Here is a 22,870-nt window from a genome sequence, read left to right on the forward strand (position 1 = left end):
AATAAATAAATAAAATATAAACAAAAAAATACAGTATATATATATATATATATTTATCCTTATCAGCCATTACTAGGCCCCTGCAGAACAAAGGCTTCAGACATGTCCTTCCACTTGGGTCTGTTTCTGGTCTTTCTTTGCCAGTCCACAACCGCAAACATTCTTAATTCATCAATCCATCGTCTTCTCTTCCTTCACCTGCTTCTTTTGTAATTTTTAGGGACCCATTCTGTTATTCTTAATGTTCATCTATTATCTGTCTTTCTCATTATATGTCTTGACCATGTCCATTTCTTTTGTTTACATGTTGTTAGAATATCCTCTATTTTAGTTTGTTCTCTTATCCATGTTGCTCTTTTTCTGTCTCTTCGTGTTATTCTCGTCCTTATTCTTTCCATAGCTCCTTGGGTTGTAATTAGCTTATGTTTTTAGGTTCTAATAAGCCTCTAAGTTTCGGATGCATAAGTTAAAAGTGGTAGGACCATTTGATTTAATACTTTTCTTTTAAATATATATATATATATATATATATATATATATATATATATATATATATATATATATATATATATATATATATATATATATATATATATATATATATACATACACAGTATATACAAATTTAGATTGTGAAAATGTAGGAAATAATATCAATGGGGAATACCATAACTACTTACGGTTTATAGATGACATAATTCTGTTTAGTGAATCGTGGGAAGAATTGCAAAAGATGATAGGAGACTTAGAGAGAAAGCAGAAATGTGGAACTGAAAATGAATAGGAGCAAAAATAGGTTAATGTTCAATGAAAATGCAGAGATACCGTATAAGGATTATGGATGAAACTATAGAGATTGTTAATATATATAGGTACTTAAGACAGATAATAGGTGTTTCTCCAGGACATGAGACCAACATTAAAAGAAGGATAAGCATGGGATGGAAATCTTTCTGTAAACAAAATGAAATTATCAAAAGTAAAATGTCACTTTCACTAAAATGAAAAGTATTTAATCAGAGGGTCCTACCAGTGTTAACTTTAGCATCGGAAACTTAGAACTCTACTAAAGCCTCAGAACATAAGCTAGTTACAACTCAAAGAGCTATGGAAAAAGTAATGACGGGAATAACACACAGAGACAGATAAAGAGTAACATGGATATCAAACCAAACGAAAGTAAAGGATATTCTAACAACATTTAAGACAAAAAAAATGGACATGGGCAGTACATATAATGAGAATGTCAAATAATAGATGAACACTAAGAATAACAGAATGGGTCCCTAGAGATTGCACAAGAAGCAGGCGAAGAAAAAGATTACTGTACGATGGATTGACGAGCTAACAAAATCTGCAGGTATAGACTGACATAGACAGACTATAAACAGACAAAAGTGGAAGGATATGTCTGATACCTTTGACCTGTAGTGGACTAGTAGTGGCTGATGATGATGATATAAAAAAATATTATATATACAGTATATATATATATATATATATATATATATATATATATATATATATATATATATACTATATATATCTATATATATCTATATATATACATATACAATATATATATAATATATATATATATATATATATATATATATATATATATATATATATATATATGAATATATATATATATATATATATATATATATATATATATATATATATATATATGTATATATATGTATATATATAATATATATATATATATATATATATATATATATATATATATATATATACATATACTGCATATATATATACTGTATGTACATATATATACATACAGTACATATATAGTTGAAACCCTATATCTCGCTAAACACTGTACTACGCATGGCCAGCAGCCGACGCAAGCTGCTTGGTTGTGACACTAGTAATGTGACTATCTAGGTAAGAGTTCTTTGAGTCATAGGAATCTTTCGAGGGTATTACAGACGTTACCCAATCCCCCTCGCCAGCGGTATGGGGATGCAACAAGTATTATTTTAATACTAGGTTACACAAGGAAAATGGGTGGGGCCAGCTTTGCTAATTCTGCATGAGAGGGGGAAGTTGAAAGAAAGAGCCAGTCATTCTTACACATTCATCCCAGACTAATGCCGGATAATCTTTGCCCTCAATCCTTTGCTACTGGTCCATCAAGGAGCCTGGATGTTGAAACCACTTTACGTGCAGCCACCACAGGACCAATGGAGAACGTCTCTATGTTCATGTGAGTCACATCTTGCAGGTAGTGGGTGGTGAAGGTCGTGTGACGCTTCCACACACCCGCTTGCAATATCTGTGCTCCAGAGTAGTTTCTTTTGAACACTAGGGACGTTGCAATGCCCCTAACGTCATGAGCTCCAAGTAGTCGTGTTGAAGGAGGGTTGGGATTCAGTGCCAGGTCAGTGACCCTGCGAATCAAAGCAGAGATGGTGTTCTTCATAACCCTCCTCTTGACCTTCCTGTGCCGACGAAGAGTGCTGACACTTGGGGGCAAGCTGTAAAATTGTTTTTTGAGATGACACCTCCTCAAACTCCTTACTGGGGATAGTAAATATTTATCTGTATCATCAGTTACAGTTTGAAGACTTCCAATCCGGAAGGGCCTGAATCTATGATTCGGTACTCCCGTATTTTGAGTCTTAGGTATAAAATCACGGACAAAGCCGAGAATTACCTCTCGCCATCCCCTTGAATGGGTGATGTTGTAGGACAGACTATGCAGTTCACTAATTCTTTTGGCTTAAGCCAAGGCGAGTAGGAACACCGTCTTCAAAGTGAGGTGGAGATCTGCTGCCTGGCGTAACAGTTCGTAGGGAGCACCCATCAGAGACTGAAGGACACGAACCATATTTCATGGAGGAGTTCTACTTCTGACTGAAGGCAGATAAGCTCATAGCTTTGTATGAGGAGAAAAAGTTCCAACAAGGAAGAAATATCGACTCCTATCAGTTTAAAGGCAAGGCTCAAGGTTGAGCGGCAGCCTTTCACTTCCGAAACCAAGAGGAGCATTTCCTGCCGAACGTGCTCAAGGAACTGCTATTCTTGGAATAGAGGCATTGAGGAGAGACCTCCCATGACACGCACCACAGAAGACTGCCCACTTAGCCTGGAAGACTGAAGCTTTAGATCATTGAAGGTGTCCAGCAATCGTTCTCGTACCTTGTTGCAAAAATCCTCTCTGAGTGATGATATGTTGGATAGTCTCCAGGCATGAAGATGTAGCAAAGCTATAGCTTTGTGGAAGATATACATGTGTGGGTGTATGAGTGGATTGTGTTGTGGAGGGAGTTCTCTCGGAAGCTCTATCAGGAGTTGTAGAAGGTTTGGAAACCACTCTGCGTGATGCCATAGCGGAGCAAGAAAGATTGATGCTCTAATCTTGTTGAGTACTCTTCTCATCAGAAAGAACAAGGGAAAGGTGCAGATGTCAATGTTATTGCGCCGTTGTTGGAATGCATCTTCCAGAGAGCCTAGGAATCCGGGACTTGGGAGCAGTAAAACGGGAGCCTGAAGTGCAGGGAGGTCACGAAAAAGTCCACAGTCGGAGAACCCCACAAAGTCAGGAATTTGTCAGCTACTAAATGATTCAAAGATCACTCAGAGACCGCTATCTAAGTGGCTTTGCTCAGATTGTCCGCGAGCCCATGAAGTGGGGGCAATAGGGACACCGAGTTGTCTTCTGCCCATTTCAAAATCTCTACTACTAGATGGCATCGGGGCTGTGAAAAGGTACCGCCTTCTTTGTTTATGTAAACCACTGCTGTGATGTTGTCTCTCATCAACACCACAGAGTGACCTGCCAGGAACTGCTGCCATTGTTGGAAGGCTAGGAAGGCTGACATCATCTCCAAGAGGTTTATTGCTGATACTCTTCGGACTCGGACCAGAGGTTTTCTTCGACTTCAAGGAAGACCCAGAAGGCAAAAAATCACTCTTGGACTTCTTGTGCCAGTGCCCAAACCTTTCTCACAGGGAGCAGACCACTCCTGATATTCAGGGCAGGTGTTTTCCTGGTCACAATGCCACCCTCAGCAGAACGGACATAGCGACAAAGGACATGATAATCTCGCAGAAGCGGCCCTTAGGTCCTGGAAAAGTCCATACAAGGATGGTCAAGGAGAAAAAGCAAACACGCTGAAAAGGAAAATGCTTAAAAAGCAATTAAATTAACAATGGCAAGTCTGAGGAGGAAAGCGGCAGCGTCCGTTCTCCACCGAACCAAAGCAAAAAGTGGTTACTCAGCCCAGGTGTGTGAGCAGGGTAGCAAACTAACCCCAACCCCCACTAGCTAGTGGGAGAGTGGTTAACCCTCGCTAAAAGTCTTATGGCTTGTCTTTCAGCTTTCCTGAAAGTAATATCCCTTATACATAGCATTGGTTTGTAATAATAACAGAACAAATAACGATTTTTACAACGCATAATAACTTTTACACTTCCTAAAAAGACACAAAGGATAAATTTTTGATAGACTGCTTGTAAATGATTTACACCATTTGTTTATTTGACCTATCCAGTGCACACTCTGCAGCTATTCGTTTTCTGTCTCGTTCCAGCATAAGCTCAGCATCTAACCACACTTGAATGCAAATCTCATTTTCATTTGGTAATGCTGTAATATTTAGTTAATATTTTCATGATTTAAGTATCTGATGACACACTGAGCGTATCATTGGTCCACTTACTGTTTCTTAAAGTTGAGGCATAAAACAAAACAAAAAAATAGTGTTAAATGGTCGATGGATGTAGAAACAGTATTGACTGGGGATAATGAAGATAAACCAAAATAAGTGAAATAAAGATTTTCAGTGTTTACAAGGTGAGAAAATGAGTAAATGTAAAGAATGATATGACCATGAGGCTAAAGGGAAACAAAGGAAATGAAACAATAAATGTTAATGCAAATAGCGGAAGAATGGAAATTACAGTATTGATTTGTATAAGCATATGAGAGAAAAAATACCATGGATGAATGAAAGATGCAAGAGGAGGTGAATCCCAGAATAATTGATTCAAGAAAGGTAGCAATGTGTGTCCAAACGATTAGAAAGATACTTGAATTTTCTAAGCCAAAATGAGAATGTTGAAAGGGATTGCTGAACCAAGTCTTTTGAAGTGAAGAGTGGATGTTGAATACGTGAGAAAGAAAAGTCCAAAGTTCTTGAGGTGAACTGTTTGTATGATTTATGAGGTGAAGGAAAAACTGGCTTTTGAGAAATGTGGAGAATCGCAGAAGTGGTACAAAGATTAGCACAGGAGAAAGGATAGAAAATAGTATTTTCAAATAGTCTGTTATGTGGAAAGAATGAATGACATTAGGTTAGAGAAAAATATATAATTCTAATGTGCTAGGAAGTGGGAGAGAAAAATTTAGAAAAAGTTAGATAAAAAGTATGAAAGGTGTATTGTAAAGAATGGGCCTTGATGTTCATGAATTATGTGAATAAGTGCCATCTAATTAATGTGTGCAATTGAGTTTGGAGCACTGCTGATAAGTCTTCTGTGTAGGGAGTATCAAGCAACAAATATAATAGTTTTTATTTCATACAGGCTTCTTGTAATTTTTGACAGTGACTGCTGAGTTCTTTCTCTCAAGAACCATCCACTGTTAGGGGACCATGCTTAATGTTGAAAAAATAAATGGGCATAGTGATTTACAAAAAAACTAATCAAGAGGGATGATGGAATAACCTCATAGTATCATATCTTATGGCTTATTTATTAGTCTATTTAATTGTTTGATTTTTATATCATCATATAATAAAATGAATTATATCATGTATGAGTATGTACTTTAATTTGCTATAAGTTACTTTTAAAATTATTTCTGAATTCCTAATACAGTACTATACTTATTCATAAATATACAATTATAAACATAAAGCACTGTATTGAAAAATCTTTTAGTATATCCTGACACACACCACATTTTACTTATATTCATGGTTCATCATCATTTTTTTTTAATTTTACCACCCTTTTCTGTTTCATTACTGTTAAAAGTTGTAACAGTAAATGTTGAATATTCAGATTAGCTATCTTATGTAAAAAATCTCCATTCTTTTACGATTGATTTTCCTTCATTTTATTTCTTGGGGATTTCTTGTGTATGTGTACTAAATGTAATATTTTTCTATAATTGTAATAAATATAACATTACTCTATATTAAAGTATTGCTCCTCTCCTTTTGCCTTGATTTTTTTCTCTTCTATAGGCCTATGTGCCTAAATCAGCTTATACAAGGTTCACATTTGTTTGATTTTATTTGACATTGGGTAAAAATTAATAATAAAAATCCTCTGACAAAAGAAAATGGAAATTTCTTTTTCAATGATATAGAAATAACTAAGAAAGGACGCAAGGCATTTGTGCTGGTGAAAAGAAGACTAACAGTTTATCCTGAATAAAAGTGATTGGAGTCTTAGTGTATCTTTCACCACATGTAGGAATAAGATTGCATATTTGAAAAATAGTTAATTAATGACCTTTTATGAATAGTCAGGCCTATTGGAGCAATAATTTGACCTTTATAAGAATATATATCTTTAATAGTATGATAATTAAAAAGATGAGCATACCTGAACTGTGGCTACTTGAGTGTCCTGATAGTGGCCCTGTTGTTCCTGGTGTACTTCCTTCACATCCACCTTCATCTCTGCTTCCTCCACTCCTAAAGGTTGTGCGTCTACACTCTCGTTCATTAACTGGTACAGAACCACTAGAGTACTTGTCACTACCACTTCTGCTGTCAATGCCCCCAACATTATCACTGCTGCTAAAAGAATATCTTTCTGTCATTATAAGCACAGAACTTGATACTGTTGTATTTCTGAATTAATGCAAAAGCTTATTTTAAAACATGGTTTTGTTGTAATGTTCCACAAGCTTACTTTAAACGAAAAAAAAAATGAATACCAGAAGATTTACCGTATATTTCTTCGTATAAGATGAACCTTAAATCCTAAAATTCATCACTAAAAATTGGAGGTCGTCTTATACAACTGATATGAAAATCAAACCTTGAATTCCAAGTGATGTTTATTGATAGGCTATGATAACTCATAATAATGGTTACCAAACAATATTCACCTTTCAAATTACTGTAATAACATTTAAATCAACTAACTACGCGAGGCCAGCTGACAAAATGTAAACATTAGGTTATGGTTACATTCTCAGTAACCTTTATCTTTCTTTTTCTTTAACCTTTTGATAATTTAAATGGTATTGATAATGACGGTAGTAATAACATTTAGATTAGCACAATATTCCTTTTTCAATAAAAATCCCCCTGGATTTAGATTATCTTCTCTCTTTCTCCAATCTTGCACCATCTTCCCTGTCCCATCATGCTGTCATTAGCAGTAATTTGTTATATTGACTAAACGCAAACCAAATGGTTTTTCTGTTATGTGACATGTATGAATTTTTAGGAATATGGCCAGTAAAATATCTATATCATCATCATTACTAAAAGTTCTTGGTATCATTAACTATCACTTGCATGTGTAAATGTGTTCGTTTTTTTCTTTATGCTTGATAATGAAATGAAAGCAAAACAAGGTTTCCTGTTTTGGACAACGTTTTTAGGAAAAACATGCTATATCATCGCTCTTATTTCATTTACAGGTATTTTGAATTTCTAGGGATAAAGTAAGTAAAACAACATTAATAATAACATCATTATATGACCAATACTGGGTAAGATATCAGCTGCTGCAAAAGCTAACTGATACTCAGATGATTGGTGATGGAACATAAAAAAGCAATGGTTTCAGTTTTAAAGGCATGTTTACCAAAAGCATGATACAAAATCATCTTTATATAATTTATTTTGGATTTCAAAGTATACAATAAAAGCTAGCCCATACTGTATACTGATGATTTTGTAATTTACCATTTGTCTTATAAAGCAGATATGATGTAAATTCATTAAAATGTGCCCTAAATTTTTACCTCATCTATCTGAAGGCTGTTTTATGCACAGAAATATACAGTATATGTGTGAAACATTCTTATTAACTTTGTGAATATTTACTGGAACCTAATGAATAATCTATGGAATACATCATTACCTGAAAGATCAATAGATCAATACAACAGAATTTAGTAATAAAAATAAAGTATGAAGAAATAGGAATGAAACATCTAATAATTTTCTAAATTTTGTAAGATTTCGAAGGAAAATTTTTGTATCTCAACATGAGGACAGCACTATTTAACTTACTGAAAGTCCTATCTTTCTAGTCCCTGCTGGCCATTATTATTAAAATGTTATTTTCCTTAGTAAAATAAATTTTTGAATATACTTACCCGATGATCATATAGCTGTCAGCTCTGCTGCCCGACAGAAAAAACCTACGGGCGGAATACGCCAGCGATCGCTATACAGGTGGGGGTGTACATCAACAGCGCCATCTGTCAAGTAGGTACTCAAGTACTCGATGTCAACAAAGAACCAATTTTCTCCTCTGTCCACTGGGTCTCTATTGGGGAGGAAGGGTGGGTCCTTTAATTTATGATCATCGGGTAAGTATATTCAAAAATTTATTTTACTAAGGAAAATAACATTTTTCAATATTAAACTTACCCGATGATCATATAGCTGATTCACACCCAGGGGGGTGGGTAGAGACCAGCATTACATGTTGACATTATTATGAGCTAAGTATTCCGTATTTCATTTTAGCAGTTATTCAAAATAACAAGCATAAAATAAATAAGTACCTGGTAAGGAAGACGACTTGAACAATTACTCTGCCTTTTTAAGTACGTCTTCCTTACTGAGCCTCGCGATCCTCATAGGATGCTGAGCGACTCCTAGGAGCTGAAGTATGAAGGGTTGCAACCCATACTAAAGGTCCTCATCAAAACCTCTAATCTAGGCGCTTCTCAAGAAATGATTTTGACCACCCGCCAAATCAAGTAGGATGCGAAAGGCTTCTTAGCCTTCCGGACAACCCAAAAATATTTCAAGAGAAAGATTAAAAAGGTTCTGGAATTAGGGAATTGTAGTGGTGGAGCCCCCACCACTACTGCACTCGTTGCTACGAATGGTCCCAGAGTGTAGCAGTTCTCATAAAGAGATTGGACATTCTTAAGATAAAAGACGCGAACACTGATTTGCTTTTCCAATAGGTTGCGTCGAATATACTTTGCAGAGATCTATTTGTTTAAAGGCCACGGAAGTTGTGACAGCTCTAACTTCGTGTGTCCTTACCTTCAGCCAAGCTTGGTCTTCCTCATTCAGAAGGGAATGAGCTTCTCGTATTAACAGTCTGATAAAATAGGATAAAGAATTCTCTGACATAGGCAAAGATGGATTCTTAACTGAACACCATAAAGCTTCAGACGGGCCTCGTAAAGGTTTTTAAAATAGAACTTAGAGCTCTTACAGGACATAATACTCTTTCTAGTTCATTTCCAACCATACGATAAGTTTGGAATATCGAACGATATTGGTCAAGGCCGAGAAGGCAGCTCGTGTTTGGCTAGAAAACCAAGTTGTAGAACATGTAGCCGTTTCGGATGAGAATCCGATGTTCTTGCTGAAGGCATGAATCTCACTGACTCTTTTAGCTGTGGTTAAGCATATCAGGAAAAGTCTTAAAGGTGAGATCTTTCAGGGAGGCTGATTGAAGTGGTTCGAACCTGTCTGACATAAGGAATCTTAGAACCACGTCTAAATTCCAACCAGGAGTAACCAAACGACGCTCCTTCGTGGTCTCAAAAGACTTAAGGAGGTCCTGTAGATCTTTATTGTTGGAAAGATCTAAGCCTCTGTGACGGAAGACTGATGCCAACATGCTTCTGTAACCCTTGATAGTGGGAGCTGAAAGAGATCGTTCTTTCCTCAGATATAAGAGGAAGTCAGCTATTTGAGTTACAGAGGTACTGGTCGAGGATACGGATACTGACTTGCACCAGTTTCGGAAGATTTCCCACTTCGATTGGTAGACTCTAAGGGTGGATGTTCTCCTTGCTCTAGCAATCGCTCTGGTTGCCTCCTTCGAAAAACCTCTAGTTCTCGAGAGTCTTTCGATATTCTGAAGGCAGTCAGACGAAGAGCGTGGAGGCCTTGGAGTACCTTCTTTACGCGTGGCAGACGTAGCAGGTCCACCCTTAGGGGAAGTGTTCTGGGAACGTCTACTAGCCATCGAAGTACCTCGGTGAGTTATTCTCTCGCGGGCCAGAGGGAAGCAACTAGCGTCAACTTTGTCCCTTCGTGAGAGGCGAACTTCTGCAGTACCTTGTTGACAATCTAGAACGGAGGGAATGCATATAGATCTAGATGTGACCAATCTAGTAGAAAGGCATCTATATGAACTACTGCTGGGTCCGGGATAGGTGAGCAAAGTATTGGGAGCCTCTTGGTCATCGAGGTTGCGAAGAGATCTATGGTTGGCTGGCCCCAGGTGGCCCAAAGTCTCTTGCATACATCCTTGTGGAGGGTCCAATATGTTGGAATTATTTGTCCCTTCCTACTGAGACAATCTGCTATGACATTCAAGTTGCCTTGGATGAACCACGTTACTAGTGAAAAGTCTAGACCTGTTGAACAGGAGAGGAGGTCTCTTGCGAACTCGTACCATGTCAGAGAGTAGGTCCCTCCTTGCTTGGAGATGTACGTCAAAGCAGGGTGTTGACCGTGTTCACCTCCACCACTTTGCCTTGAAGGAGAGACCTGAAGCTTTTCCAGGTCAGACGTACTGCCAGAAGCTTCTTGCAGTTGAAATGCATTGTCCTTTGACTCGAGTTCCATAATCCCGAGCATTCCCTACCGCCTAATGTCGCACCCCAGCCTACGTCCGATGCGTCCGAGAAGAGAACGTGGTTGGGAGTCTGAACAGTCAGGGGAAGACCCTTTCAAAGGTTGATAAAGTCCTTTCACCAAGTAAGACCAGACTTTATCTTTCCGGAAACCGGGATCGAGACCGCTTCTAGCGTCTTGTCCTTTTCCAGTGAAAAGCTAGATGATACAGAAGAGGACGGAGGTGTAGTCTTCCAAGTGACACAAATTGAACCACGGATGACAGTGTCCTAACCAGACTCATCCACAGCCTGACAGGGCAGTGTTCCTTCTTCAGCATCTTCTGGATGGATAGCAGGGCTGGGGGTTGATCGTCTAGTTCAGCAATGTCCTCATCAGAGGGTTCCTCATCCGAAACTGATGAGGAAACGGCAACGGAGTGGGCAACGTCTGACTCGCTGAATCCGGTCGCACTGGTGGATGCGTGACGGAGCCGGACACAAGATCATGGTACTGCTGCACAGTCTGTGAACTGTCAACCATGGGGACGCGAGGAAGTACAGCGTCAACCCGAAACTGTCTAGACTGTCTGGGTTGTGCAGTCAACCCCCTACAGGGTTGCTGAGGTTGCCGCACTGCGTCACAACAAGTCACCTCTGCTGGTTGTTGAACGTCTTCCTAGAGACACACTGAACGTCCACAACCACCTCCGAGAGTCGCTTAACGTCAACGTGCGACTGGCAACCCACACTGGGTCGCACCGGTGGAGGAACCATCTCAACTGGCGGACGTGAGTAGGATACCTCAGCGTCAACAGGGCGTACAACCAACCGGTAGGAAGGTTGTTGGCTAGAAGGTTCTTCTCCGTAAAAAAAATCCTCTATCAAGGACACAAGCTTGGACTGCATGTCTTGCAACAAAGCCCATTAGGGTCTATGGGAGCAGGTGTGGCAACAGACGGGGTTAGCGACTGAAGCGGAACCATTTACCATCCCTGGAAGCCTTGTTATGCTTTAATTAAAGTCCATAGGAGGCTAAGCAGCTTAAGGCTCCTCTCCAAATGACAGAGTCCTCAAAGGAATATCAGAAGGAGGGAGAACAGCACTTTCTCATCTACAGGAACCATGTCCGAGAAAAGCTAGGTTATCTCAGTGAGGGTCTCACTGGTGCAAAAGCAGCAGACCAGAAGGCAACGTTATGTAACTGCTTGACAGTCTGTGAACTGTCAAAAACTGAACTGTCAACCACAACAGGTGCGTGAGGACATACAGCACTGGTGCATTAGTAGCAGACCAGAAGGCAACGTCAAGTAACTGCTTGACAGTCTGTGAGCTGGCAACAACCAAAGCTGTGTGGGGAAGCCTCAACTCCTGACTGACTAGTCTGCTGCGGGCGAGTGGCGGTAACCACAGTGGGTTGCGGAGGCTGACACACCGTGTCAAAACACGGCAGCTTGTGGTAGCTCACGCACGGCAACGGAGTGCTCCGTGTGTCTGTGGGAGTCAGCATGCGTCTGGCAGGGTCGACTGCGCATGGGTGGAGGAGCTCTCACAACAAGAGTGTGGGAGCAGGCAGCCATGCTGGGCGCACAACCGTGGCAGGTTGTAGGCAAACGGGTGCATCGTCAACCTTCTCCGCAGTCGGAGTGTGGGAGCAGGCAACAACCAAAGCGGAGTGGTGGTGCGTGGTGGGGACTGCCGTGGGTTGCGGAAACTAACGCATCGCGTCAAAACACGGCAGCTTGACTCCACCTTCCCACTGCTGATGCGGTAGCTCACGCATGTTAACGGAGGGAGCCGCACGTCGGCTAACGTTAACATGCGTCTGGCAGGGTCGATTGCGCATCGGAGGTGGAGCTCTCCGCAACCGGAGTGTAGGAGCAGGCAGCCTCAGCGTGAGCTGGGCGCACAACAGTGGTAGGTTGTAGGCTAACGAGAGCAGTGTCAACCTTCTCCGCACGAAACTCCTGCATAACCGCAGCTAACTGAGTCTGCATAGACTGCAGTAAAGACCACTTAGGGCCTACAAAAAACGGCAACAGACGGAGCTACTGTCCGTTGTGACTGAGGGTCTAAAACAGCTGGTGCGGCAACAGACGGAGTTACTGCCTGTTGCGGTACCACCTTGCCTCTCTTGGGAGGTGTGCAGTCGTCGGATGACTGCAGCGAGTCCGAACTGACCCAGTGGCTACACCTAGGCCGTTGGACTTGCGCGGAAGGGACCGACTTGCACTTAAAAGCTGCAAGATTTGGTCCATGGTTTCTTACGAGAAACCTCTTCCGCAGACGAGGAATAAATGGGCTCTCTCGTCTTTGTGTGGGTGGGGCGATCTCACGTCGGCAAACGTGTGTAGATACGCCCGAAACCACGGAGGGAAAAACGTCTGTTCGTCGATCAAGGCCTGTGGAACCCATAAGTCGTTCGACATTACTTCTCCCCTGGGCTTGGGAGCTTGTAAGAGGTCCCGGACTAGGTGAACAACTGGCACGAACAGACGAACCCTCGGACGCAACACTGTAACACTTTGCGCATATCACTTTATCACTTTTGATTTTCTGTTTGCACTTATTTCACTGAAATCGAAACTTTAACTGATTTCTACCTGAAACACGCAATCCTATCCTTCATTAAAAGGTAGTAATTGCGAAAACAGTTTTACAATGCAACAGAAAAACATAAATAAAGATAAAGAATTCAGTGGCTGGAAAAGAGACTAAACACTAGATCAAATAAACTACGTTTACAATCTCTCACCGCATAAAGCCTGGGAACAAGAATAAAACCCTAGAAACGTTTTACCTTCTTCCCCTACAGCGACTAGGGAGAAGAGTAAAAAACGAGAACAACGTTACCCGCTTGAACGAAACGTTTATTCTCCTCTCTCTCCCTCCGTCTCTATCTCTCTCTCTCTTCTCTCTTGATTTAGCACCTGAGAGAAGAGCCCAATTATATATCGTTAAAACATGTTATTTGCTAAAGGAAAAAACTGAAAGGTTTCCCAAATAAAAAGTTCCTTTATTTAGAATTTAAACCATTTAAGCTAAGAAAGAATGAACGAAACGCTAGAATCGGTTTACTCTTACTGCAAAGTGAAACCGTGATACACTCTCTCTCTATCGTAACGATAGAGCGCAAGTTGAACGTTCTGAACGTCAACAACTGCGGAGACTAAAAACTAAACGTTAGGTCATCTTTGAAAACAGTACGAGACTATCAAAGAAATTCTTCCATAAAACATTAAAATTAAAAAAGTATTAACTTCTTTAAAGGTTAAATACGATATAACGGGCTCAATGTTAATTAACTTCGGTTCCAAGTTAGGACCGCCTACTATTAGGAAAGGTCGCATATAAACAAACATAAAAAATTTATAAGTTTATAATAATTGGAAAGTTAACCGAAGAGGCCTAAAAAGGCGGAGAGATATAAAATAAATGGATCTATAACGTGTTAAGCAAAATTACCAAAAACCTAAACACACTTCCGTCTAAGGGAAGGGTCGGCCATTTAAAAGTGAAAGAGAGTCCATACTCTCTTCGTCACCATAATTAAATCTATCCAAAACGAGTTCAAGTTTTGAAATGAAGAAAAAACCCCTGCATAGCGAAAGCTCAAAACTGGAATAGTGTACTTCACCAAATCGTTGTGAAAATAAATCCAGTTAGGGACGGCGTATTTAGTAGGTCTTGCCAGTGGCACGACAGAGGGAAAATTGGTTCTTTGTTGACATCGAGTACTTGAGTACCTACTTGACAGATGGCGCTGTTGATGTACACCCCCACCAGTATAGCGATCGCTGGCGTATTCCGCCCGTAGGTTTTTTCTGTCGGGCAGCAGAGCTGACAGCTATATGATCATCGGGTAAGTTTAATATTGAAAAAAAGATATTCACTGTGTGTATTAAAGCAAAGGAGATTGAGAAGACTTCTCAACTATGACAAATGCTTTTGCTGTTACTAATACTTCAACTACAGGTACTTGAGGGGAGGCAATGCATCCTAAACTTTTCTGATGTCATTTCCTTTGGGCGTGAGATCACCAAGTTAGGAAGTAGTACAATCATGTTCACAAGTGATGACACTGTACTTTAATTATCATTCACAAGTGAAAAGAATCATTTCTATACTTTTATAAACCTTTTAAATTATAAGAGCAAATCAGTACATATATCAAGAATATGACAAATTTGAAAATAGTTGGTATTTGAATTTTTCTTAACGATACAAACCTGTAGCTATTTATAGGGGATATTACTTTCGGAAAACTGAAAGATGAGCCATAAGACTTTTAGCGAGGGTTACCCACCCACCCGCTAGGTAGGGGGGACCGAGGGGAGTGTTTGCTATCCTGTTCACTCACACACCTGAGCTGAGTAACCACTTTTGCTTAGAGGCAAGACTACTAGGAGGGTAGGTGCTGGCGGGCCAATCTGTATAAATAGCTACAGGTTTGTCTCGTTAGGAAAAAAACAAATTCCCTCCTAATTTGTCATTTATTCCATCACAAATATAAACCAATGCACCCCTTAGGAGGGTGGAAGTTCATGTAATTGGCTCCTTGGCATTGACCCGGGGTTTAACCCAAACGTGCTCTGCACATAACTAGAAGAAACCTTACACCTTGCTAAAACTGTGCTATGTAAAGCCAGCGGTCTACGCAAGCTACTTGCTTGTGCTACTTGCTTGTGATACTAGCAATGTGACTATCTAGGCAAGAGTTCTTAGTCGTCGGAATCTTCCAAGGGTACCACAGACATTACCCAATCCCCCTTTGCTAGGAGTATGGGGATGCAACAAGTACTATTTTAATACCAGGTTACACAAGGAAAATAGTTTTACCTGTTGCTAGGTGAGGCCAGCTTTGCAGAGGAAACAGGATGTTGATTCCCCAAGAGAGGGGAAGATGAAAGAAAGAAAGAGCCAGTCATTCTTACGCATTCATCCCAGACTAATCCCAGGTAACCTTTGCCATCAACCCTCTGGTACTTGTGCATCAAGGAGCCTGAGGTGTTTAAACCACTTGTTGTACAGCCAGGATAGGACCAATAGAGAATATCTCCATGTTCCTGTGAGTCACATCTTGCAGGTAGTGGGCGGTGAAGGTCGACTGATGCTTCCACACGTCAATGACCCTTTGAATCCAAGTAGTGTTCTTTGAGACCCTCCTCTTAACTTCCCTATATTGATGAAAAGTGCTGACATTCAGGGGCAAGCTGCTATTGTTCTTTTGAGGTAACACCTCAAACTCCTTACTGGGCATAGCAACATATGATCAGGATTATCAGTTAGAGTACGAAGACTCCCAATCCGGAAGGGCCATAATCTAGGATCCGCTACTCCAGGATTTTGATTCTTAGCTATACTCATAAACAAAGTCAAGAATTACCTCCGCCCAACCCCTTGAATGGGTGATGTCATAGGAGAGACCATGCAGTCTTCAAAGTGAGGTGGCAATCTATTGCCTGGTGTAATGTTTTGTAGGGAGCACCTTTCAGAGACTGAAGGATGCGAACCACGTTCTATGTAGAAGGTCTAACTTCTGACTGAAGGCAGGTAAGTGAGTAACTTTTTATTACTGGAAGAATAAACAGATTCTTCACGAGTATCATTTCATCACAGCCAAGCCAATTCACAATAATATTCAGTCCCATAAAATTTACTCACACTTGGGAGTTTCTTTCAATATGAAAATTCAAGTGCATGCATAATGCTTTACATGGCGGTCAAAGATAATTGTACTTTTAATTGTATTTTATAAAGTGCAGCTTGAATTGATACAAGAATACAATCAGCAGGTAAACACTTTCAATCATAAAGGATATCACCCTACTATGGGACTATTTTCTACCCCTATCAAGTGAGGATTTCCTGTCGGGATCATTAACTGCACTATGCCCTTTCTTGATCTGACACTGTTGTTAACCTAAGTCAATGGCACCACATCAGACATGTAGGTTTGGGTACGTCCAGTAAATAACATTAATTATCCACAGGAAACAAGGATCTCAGTATTCAGGTCACATCTCTTCCTTATACTACAGTTCAGGTTTTGTTATAAATCTACTTGATATTCAAAAGCCCTATTGGATGTAGGGACCCGTCGCCAGCCACCTGCTAAGAAAACAAAAGTGAATTTTGAGTGATAATGGACATGAGCTAACTAAATTTCTAAAACAACTAAACAACTGTAAAATAACATAATTATAAATAAAACAATTTTAAAGATTTGGTATTTTTCCTAAAAAGCCTTGCTTTTACAATGTACCAATAATAAGTAAGATGGTATAACTAGAATAATATTCAGCAACTGAGGTTCTAGCTAGGTCCCCTTGCCCAGCATAAAATCGAGGGGTGGTGTCCAGTGCCCTATTCTCTTATCTGTTTACCTTTTGCCCAGATTTCTGGGTATTTCACCATTTTCTCTTTTTGTGTAGTGAAATGGAGTGTGGTCGGCATTCAAACATTAGGCAGTCTGCGTGCTACATCTGGCCACAGTCCGCAAACCAATTCAGCGAATGATGAGGAGCTGGAGAACGGCAAGGATGAGTTGCACGGTGAGGAGATGAGCGCCAAGAGGTCTGCAAATGGCATTAGAGTGAACGCCTGTGAACTGGCGAACAACGAGCAGCTGGCGAACGACGAGCAGCTGGCGAACGATGAGCAGCTGGTGAACTATAAACAGCTGGCGAGTGATGAGTGACTGGAGAATGACGAGCAGCTGACGAACCACGAACAGCTGGCTAGTGACGAGTGACTGGTGAATGCTGCAAGGCTGGCGAACAGCAGGTCAAAGGAGAGTCCAGAGAAGCATGCGAGAGGTGAGAACACTTATGCTGATGGCAAGACTGTCGATGATGATCTCGCGATGGCGAGGGAAAATGTGAGGAGTGATAGTCACAAGGTGACAAATGACAATCTCTAAAAGAAGAAGGACAATCTCAAGGTGACGAGTGATAAGCAGTAAATGAATGACGAGACTCTGAAGGCGAACTTCTTGTGGGTGAGAGATAAGATCGCTGGTCTATTAGAGGAACTGAAGAGACATCTCCTGACAGGAGCAGGAGGAGTATGTCTATAGCATCGAGGAGGATTACGCGCTCTGGGACCTCGTTGGCAGCGGAAAATTTTTTCTGCAGATGAGACCTGCTCCACAAGGAGAGGTGTCAGAAGAGAGGCATAATGGCGTCTGGAAGTTCTCAGGAACGATGTCTCTAGGGGGACCTTCTCTGGGACATGAGAGATCTCCACCTGCAGAGACCTGCCTCAGACTTTGCTCTACCCCTGACGGAAGAGTTGGCTCAGCATGGGGGGTGGGAGCACAGTCTTTGGTGACAGCAGCAGCAGCAGATGAAGGCTCAGGGTGGGACCTTTCGTTGGTCAAGGTAGACAACACGCTGGGATGACGCTGTACCACACTCGATGGTGACAAGGGCTCCACCTCCGGGAAAGCCGGTGTATGCTTCCTCTCAGCACCAAGTTTAAGGAGTTCCAGCAACGCCTCCTTCGACAGGGATTTAGTCATACCCAGCGAAGGCCAAACCTGTAACACATCAGAAAAAGAGAAGGCTCTGTTCAAGGGGAGGGGCAGAACTGTTTCTCTAGGGGGAAACAGTCCAGTCCCTTGAAATCTGACGTTGACCTGGTGTAAACCGGTCTACTCTTCTATTCAATCATTCCCCGAGGGAGACCGATCGAGCAGGAGCTTTGAGAAGAGATCGAGGGGTCAAAGAAGATGTTCTAGGCTTCTTCGACTTTGAGGAGGACCCCGAAGGCGAAGAGTCTCTCTGGGACTTCTTTTGCCAGTACCCAAACCTCTTACACTGGGAGGCAGACCACTCCCAGCATTCAGGGCAAATGTTATCCTGATCACAATGCCACCCTCGGCAGGACGGATACAATGAATGTGGTTCCTTATCAACAGAGGACATGGAAGTCCCACAGGACCGGCCCTCAGGTCCTGGATAAGTCCGCATAAGGCCGGTCAAGGACAAAGCACAAACACCCTGAAAAGAAAAAGCTCAAAAAGCTATCAAATCAGTAAAGTTAAGTAAAAAAGGGAGGAGGAGAGCGGCAACATCCATTATCCACTGAGCCAAAGCAAAAGTGATTACTCAGCCCGGGTGTGTGAGCGAGAGGGGCAACAAACTAATGACCCCCCACTAACTAGCGGGTGGATGGTTATTTCTCGCTAAAAGTCTTAGGGCTCGATTTTCAGCTTTGGCGAAAATAATATCCCCTATAAATAGCGTTGTTTTGTACTAATGACGGAATAAATATCTAATATAAAATGTAAAAAAAATCTTCACTAGTAAAATCTTCGTAATTTTTTATTTTATGCCATGAAATAAAAAAAAAATTCTGAATTGTGAATGATAAAGTCAGGACTGCCAATCACACAAACTTCCTAAACAATAATAACGCAAGAAAATTCTCCTCCTTGACTGAAAGGTTGGCATGCCTGAAGAGAAGCCGTGAAACATTGCTGCAACTTATCAGTTGACAGATGGTGATATTCAGTAATTAGCCTACTTCTCGCTTAGCTGACAGTGAGATGATAGAGCATCTTGGGTAACATCAAATAAATTCTAGAGCTGAAAGACATGAAACTTCAGTAGCTATATCCTCCCCATTGAAATTAGCCATAAATCAAACATAAGTCAGATAACAGTATTCAAGTGGATCAAACGTTTCAAAGAAAACCTCAAGAATCGGCTTAGAAAAGGACGACCCCAGTGTACAGTACTACTCAAGAGCAGGATAACCAGATCATTGTTAAGTGAATTATCGTGTTTTTATTCCTTTGATCCTTTATGAGTCGATTAAATGACAGTATATTTTCATCAATAACTATCATATGCATGTCAAATAAGCTCATGCCTAAAATAAAATTTTCAGATCAGTAGACCTGTTATTGAGATTAAATTTCTAAGTGCTTGACAATTGAAACAACATATAATTAATAAAGCATTTGTATCATTTTAGTTTTTCCCTTTTAACTATCTTTTTCAATAAAAACACATCAGTCTGAAATTACAAGTAAGCCACTATGATAATTAAAGATTGCATGTCCCTTTAAATCAAGCCACTTTTCGGAAACTTGCAGCCCAAGCAGTTGTAATTGCCAGATGTTGCTTTTAGGGGCCTAAGCAGCTGTAATTACCAGATGTTGCTTTTAGCGTGTCAATTTTTCCAAAAATAAAAGTACACCGTATCATCACTTAAGAACAAGACATGTACTGTACGTGTACGCATTATGACATTTCTTGGTAATACTTTTGAAATTAAAAAATAGACTTTATGAAATTAGAGAAGGCTATAGACTGACAGAGTTGGTATAAGTAACCTATTGAATACAAAGGTATGATATGGTCCTACTGAGAGAATAATTGAATATTGATTATTTATCTTCCGCAAATGAAATATGATAAATATTAGAGAAATTCTAAAACTTGCATTAACACACCGAAAAGATACATTATTCTTTAGGGGCTCACTTATGTAGGTGCACTTTGAAATTGTAAAAATTTGGGAGTGGATCCTTTTTATAAAGATATTAAACATATTCCTTTGCATTTGTTGTGGATATGGTGGGAAATTCATAATTGAAGATAAAGAAAACTCCTAAAAATACTTTAACAGTGAATAGCGTGACGCTACGAAAGGAGCACGGACATCCAGGGGGATGCTAACAGGTTAAACTGATCTGGTGGAGAAGCAGCAAAATGAACATCAAGGTTGGTTCATAAATACCTATACATTATTGCAATGACGTAAATTGCTGACTACAAACAAAACTACGCAAAGGTTTTACAAAAAGACTACAGTCAGTTCCTGCTCTACACGAGCTTATTTTTCGCGATTTCACTTAATTGCGACACAGAGAACTGTATTACCAATTAGGTAAGAAATAAAATATTCACGATAAAAAATCTTGCGGTACGACAATTTCAAATAGCGCACGCTGCTTTGCACTGAGCTTACTTCACACTACTTCCCTCTCCTCTCCCATCTCACTTTGACTCATCACTAGTGTTGCCATTACATTGCCTTTCATGCTAGACCTGGAGCATTTCTGGATAATTTAGGTCGTTTTTACTATCTGGTATGGTTTTGCTATTTTACGCCATCTCGAAATACTGTATGGTCCTTTACCCACTGATATTATATATGATAAAATGGTTGCCTTCCAGAGTCTTTCTTCCTAATTTGACTTATCGAAATAATTTTAGCTTTATCAAAAAATTATTTAGCGCTTTTCTAGCATATTTTAGAAGGTCATGTAGTGCATATTCAACATCAGAAATGGCAACCCTGCACGTCAGTCTCTTCAAGTGTGTATCTTTTTTAGCAGAATCATGTTTTCATGTAAAAAAGTGATGTATCTGTATACAATAGCACATACTGTACCCCTGGACATTGTTTATATTTACGGAGTAATATACTGTGATATGAAATTTCTTACAATACTGCTCAAGAAACGACGCTGACGCATCAGGAGTTGCATCATGCTTCAAGACTACGTAGAACTTCTTATGAAAAGGATTAGTGGTCATTGTATAAAATATGTACACTTAGTTAATCTTGAATTGTATACATATTGTATAGTACAGAATTACTGTCATGTATAGTACTGTTCATTGTAAATGTAGGTTATGTGTGCGGCGAGTCTAGTCGTCCAAAACGAAAACAGCGAACACTTACAGTACAGTTAAGCTTTACTGTAGTTATAGTACTATACATAAATTACAGTAATATATACTACTGCATCAGCGAGTGTTATACAGTATTACAGTAGTAGATAAATGTTTTGTTGTTATACTGTAAGTGTATGGTGACTAATGAATAAAATTACAGTTACCGTCAGGGCAGCGATTACTGTACTGTAGTGTTACATAATGTACTGTAGCATTACCGTGTCCAGTATATTGTGTACATGTGTGTATATGTACAGAACACTTACTGATATGTATTCATTTAATTATAAACTACTTATATTGTGATAAAAACCAAGTAAAAACAATATTTAGGCTATACTTAGTGTGTTAATTATCCAACTATATGCAATGGGTAGTGAGTTGTTCTGGAAATTTTGTAACAGTTAAAATATACATAAAGAGTAATCCAATCAAATGACAAAGGTGTCAACCTGCCAGAGCCACTTAAGATGCTATTTCTTCATGTGGAATGACATATGCACAATTCATAATCAAATATCAAAATATGCATTTATAGAAACTATGGGTTAAGTAATGGGTTTGTAATCATATAAACATACATATCATATTATTCCCCTTTAACTCACCATTTTTGTAACTGGCCATTTAATAACCAGATAAAACAAAACTGGATTTGTATGTATAATTTTATAATGATGGTGAATACTCTCAAAACAAATCAGATTTCAATAATGCAAATATCTAACAAAATTACAGTTTCAGATGTATAATATTGAAATAGGAAATATGTGAAATTGGATCAACTAAGATATATTTCTTGAAAAAAAAAAGTAAATCAAATTAAAGTAAAACCCATCACAAATGTAAACAGCAGTATTACAGGTTATCTCAAGAATATATATGGTTAAAACAAAAAAATATTTACCATTACTATTCATTCATTTTCTAGTTCCAAAAAACAATGAAATAAAATTCTAAATATTTACCTCTGGTTTGTTATAGTCATTGTTTCTGTTTCTGTATCTGATACGTTTGTTGGTGTTGGAGTTCGGGGACGAATGGGGGAGGAAAGAAAGACATCACTGTTATCTGCATCATCAATCGGATAGGAATCTGAAGAACCACTCGTGTACGACAGGTGGCGCCTTAAAAGGTAAAATAATAATTCATTAGTAAGGAAACCCAGATACCAAGATAAGAGTGAGGGATAAAAAAAGGATATTTTTGATACAGTAATAGGCAGTTCTTACAAAAAACAACAATCGCTAGCATACCTGTATTCCATTAGGATACCAGATATGATAAATTTCCAATAATCTACCATCATAAGCCTATTTGGATACAATAGCACATCATTAGAATCTACTAGACTGCATCTCTCATTCATCTTACATTATAATATCTAGAATAATATACAGAGATAACATGAACACTGTAC

The 22,870-nt window shown here is 39.6% G+C and overlaps 1 protein-coding gene across 1 annotated transcript in view; it reads right to left on the reverse strand.

Moving 5' to 3' along the window:
* The window catches only part of tweek (transmembrane protein KIAA1109 homolog tweek), a 789,520-nt gene that overhangs the window by 128,270 nt on the left and 638,380 nt on the right, over positions 1 to 22,870 (reverse strand). Inside the window, 2 exon segments of the mRNA XM_068348609.1 lie at positions 6,586 to 6,782; positions 22,419 to 22,577. Coding sequence (XP_068204710.1) covers positions 6,586 to 6,782; positions 22,419 to 22,577 — 356 coding nt within the window.

This window comes from Palaemon carinicauda, chromosome 24 (assembly GCF_036898095.1).
Source record: "Palaemon carinicauda isolate YSFRI2023 chromosome 24, ASM3689809v2, whole genome shotgun sequence".
Classification (NCBI taxonomy): domain Eukaryota; kingdom Metazoa; phylum Arthropoda; class Malacostraca; order Decapoda; family Palaemonidae; genus Palaemon; species Palaemon carinicauda.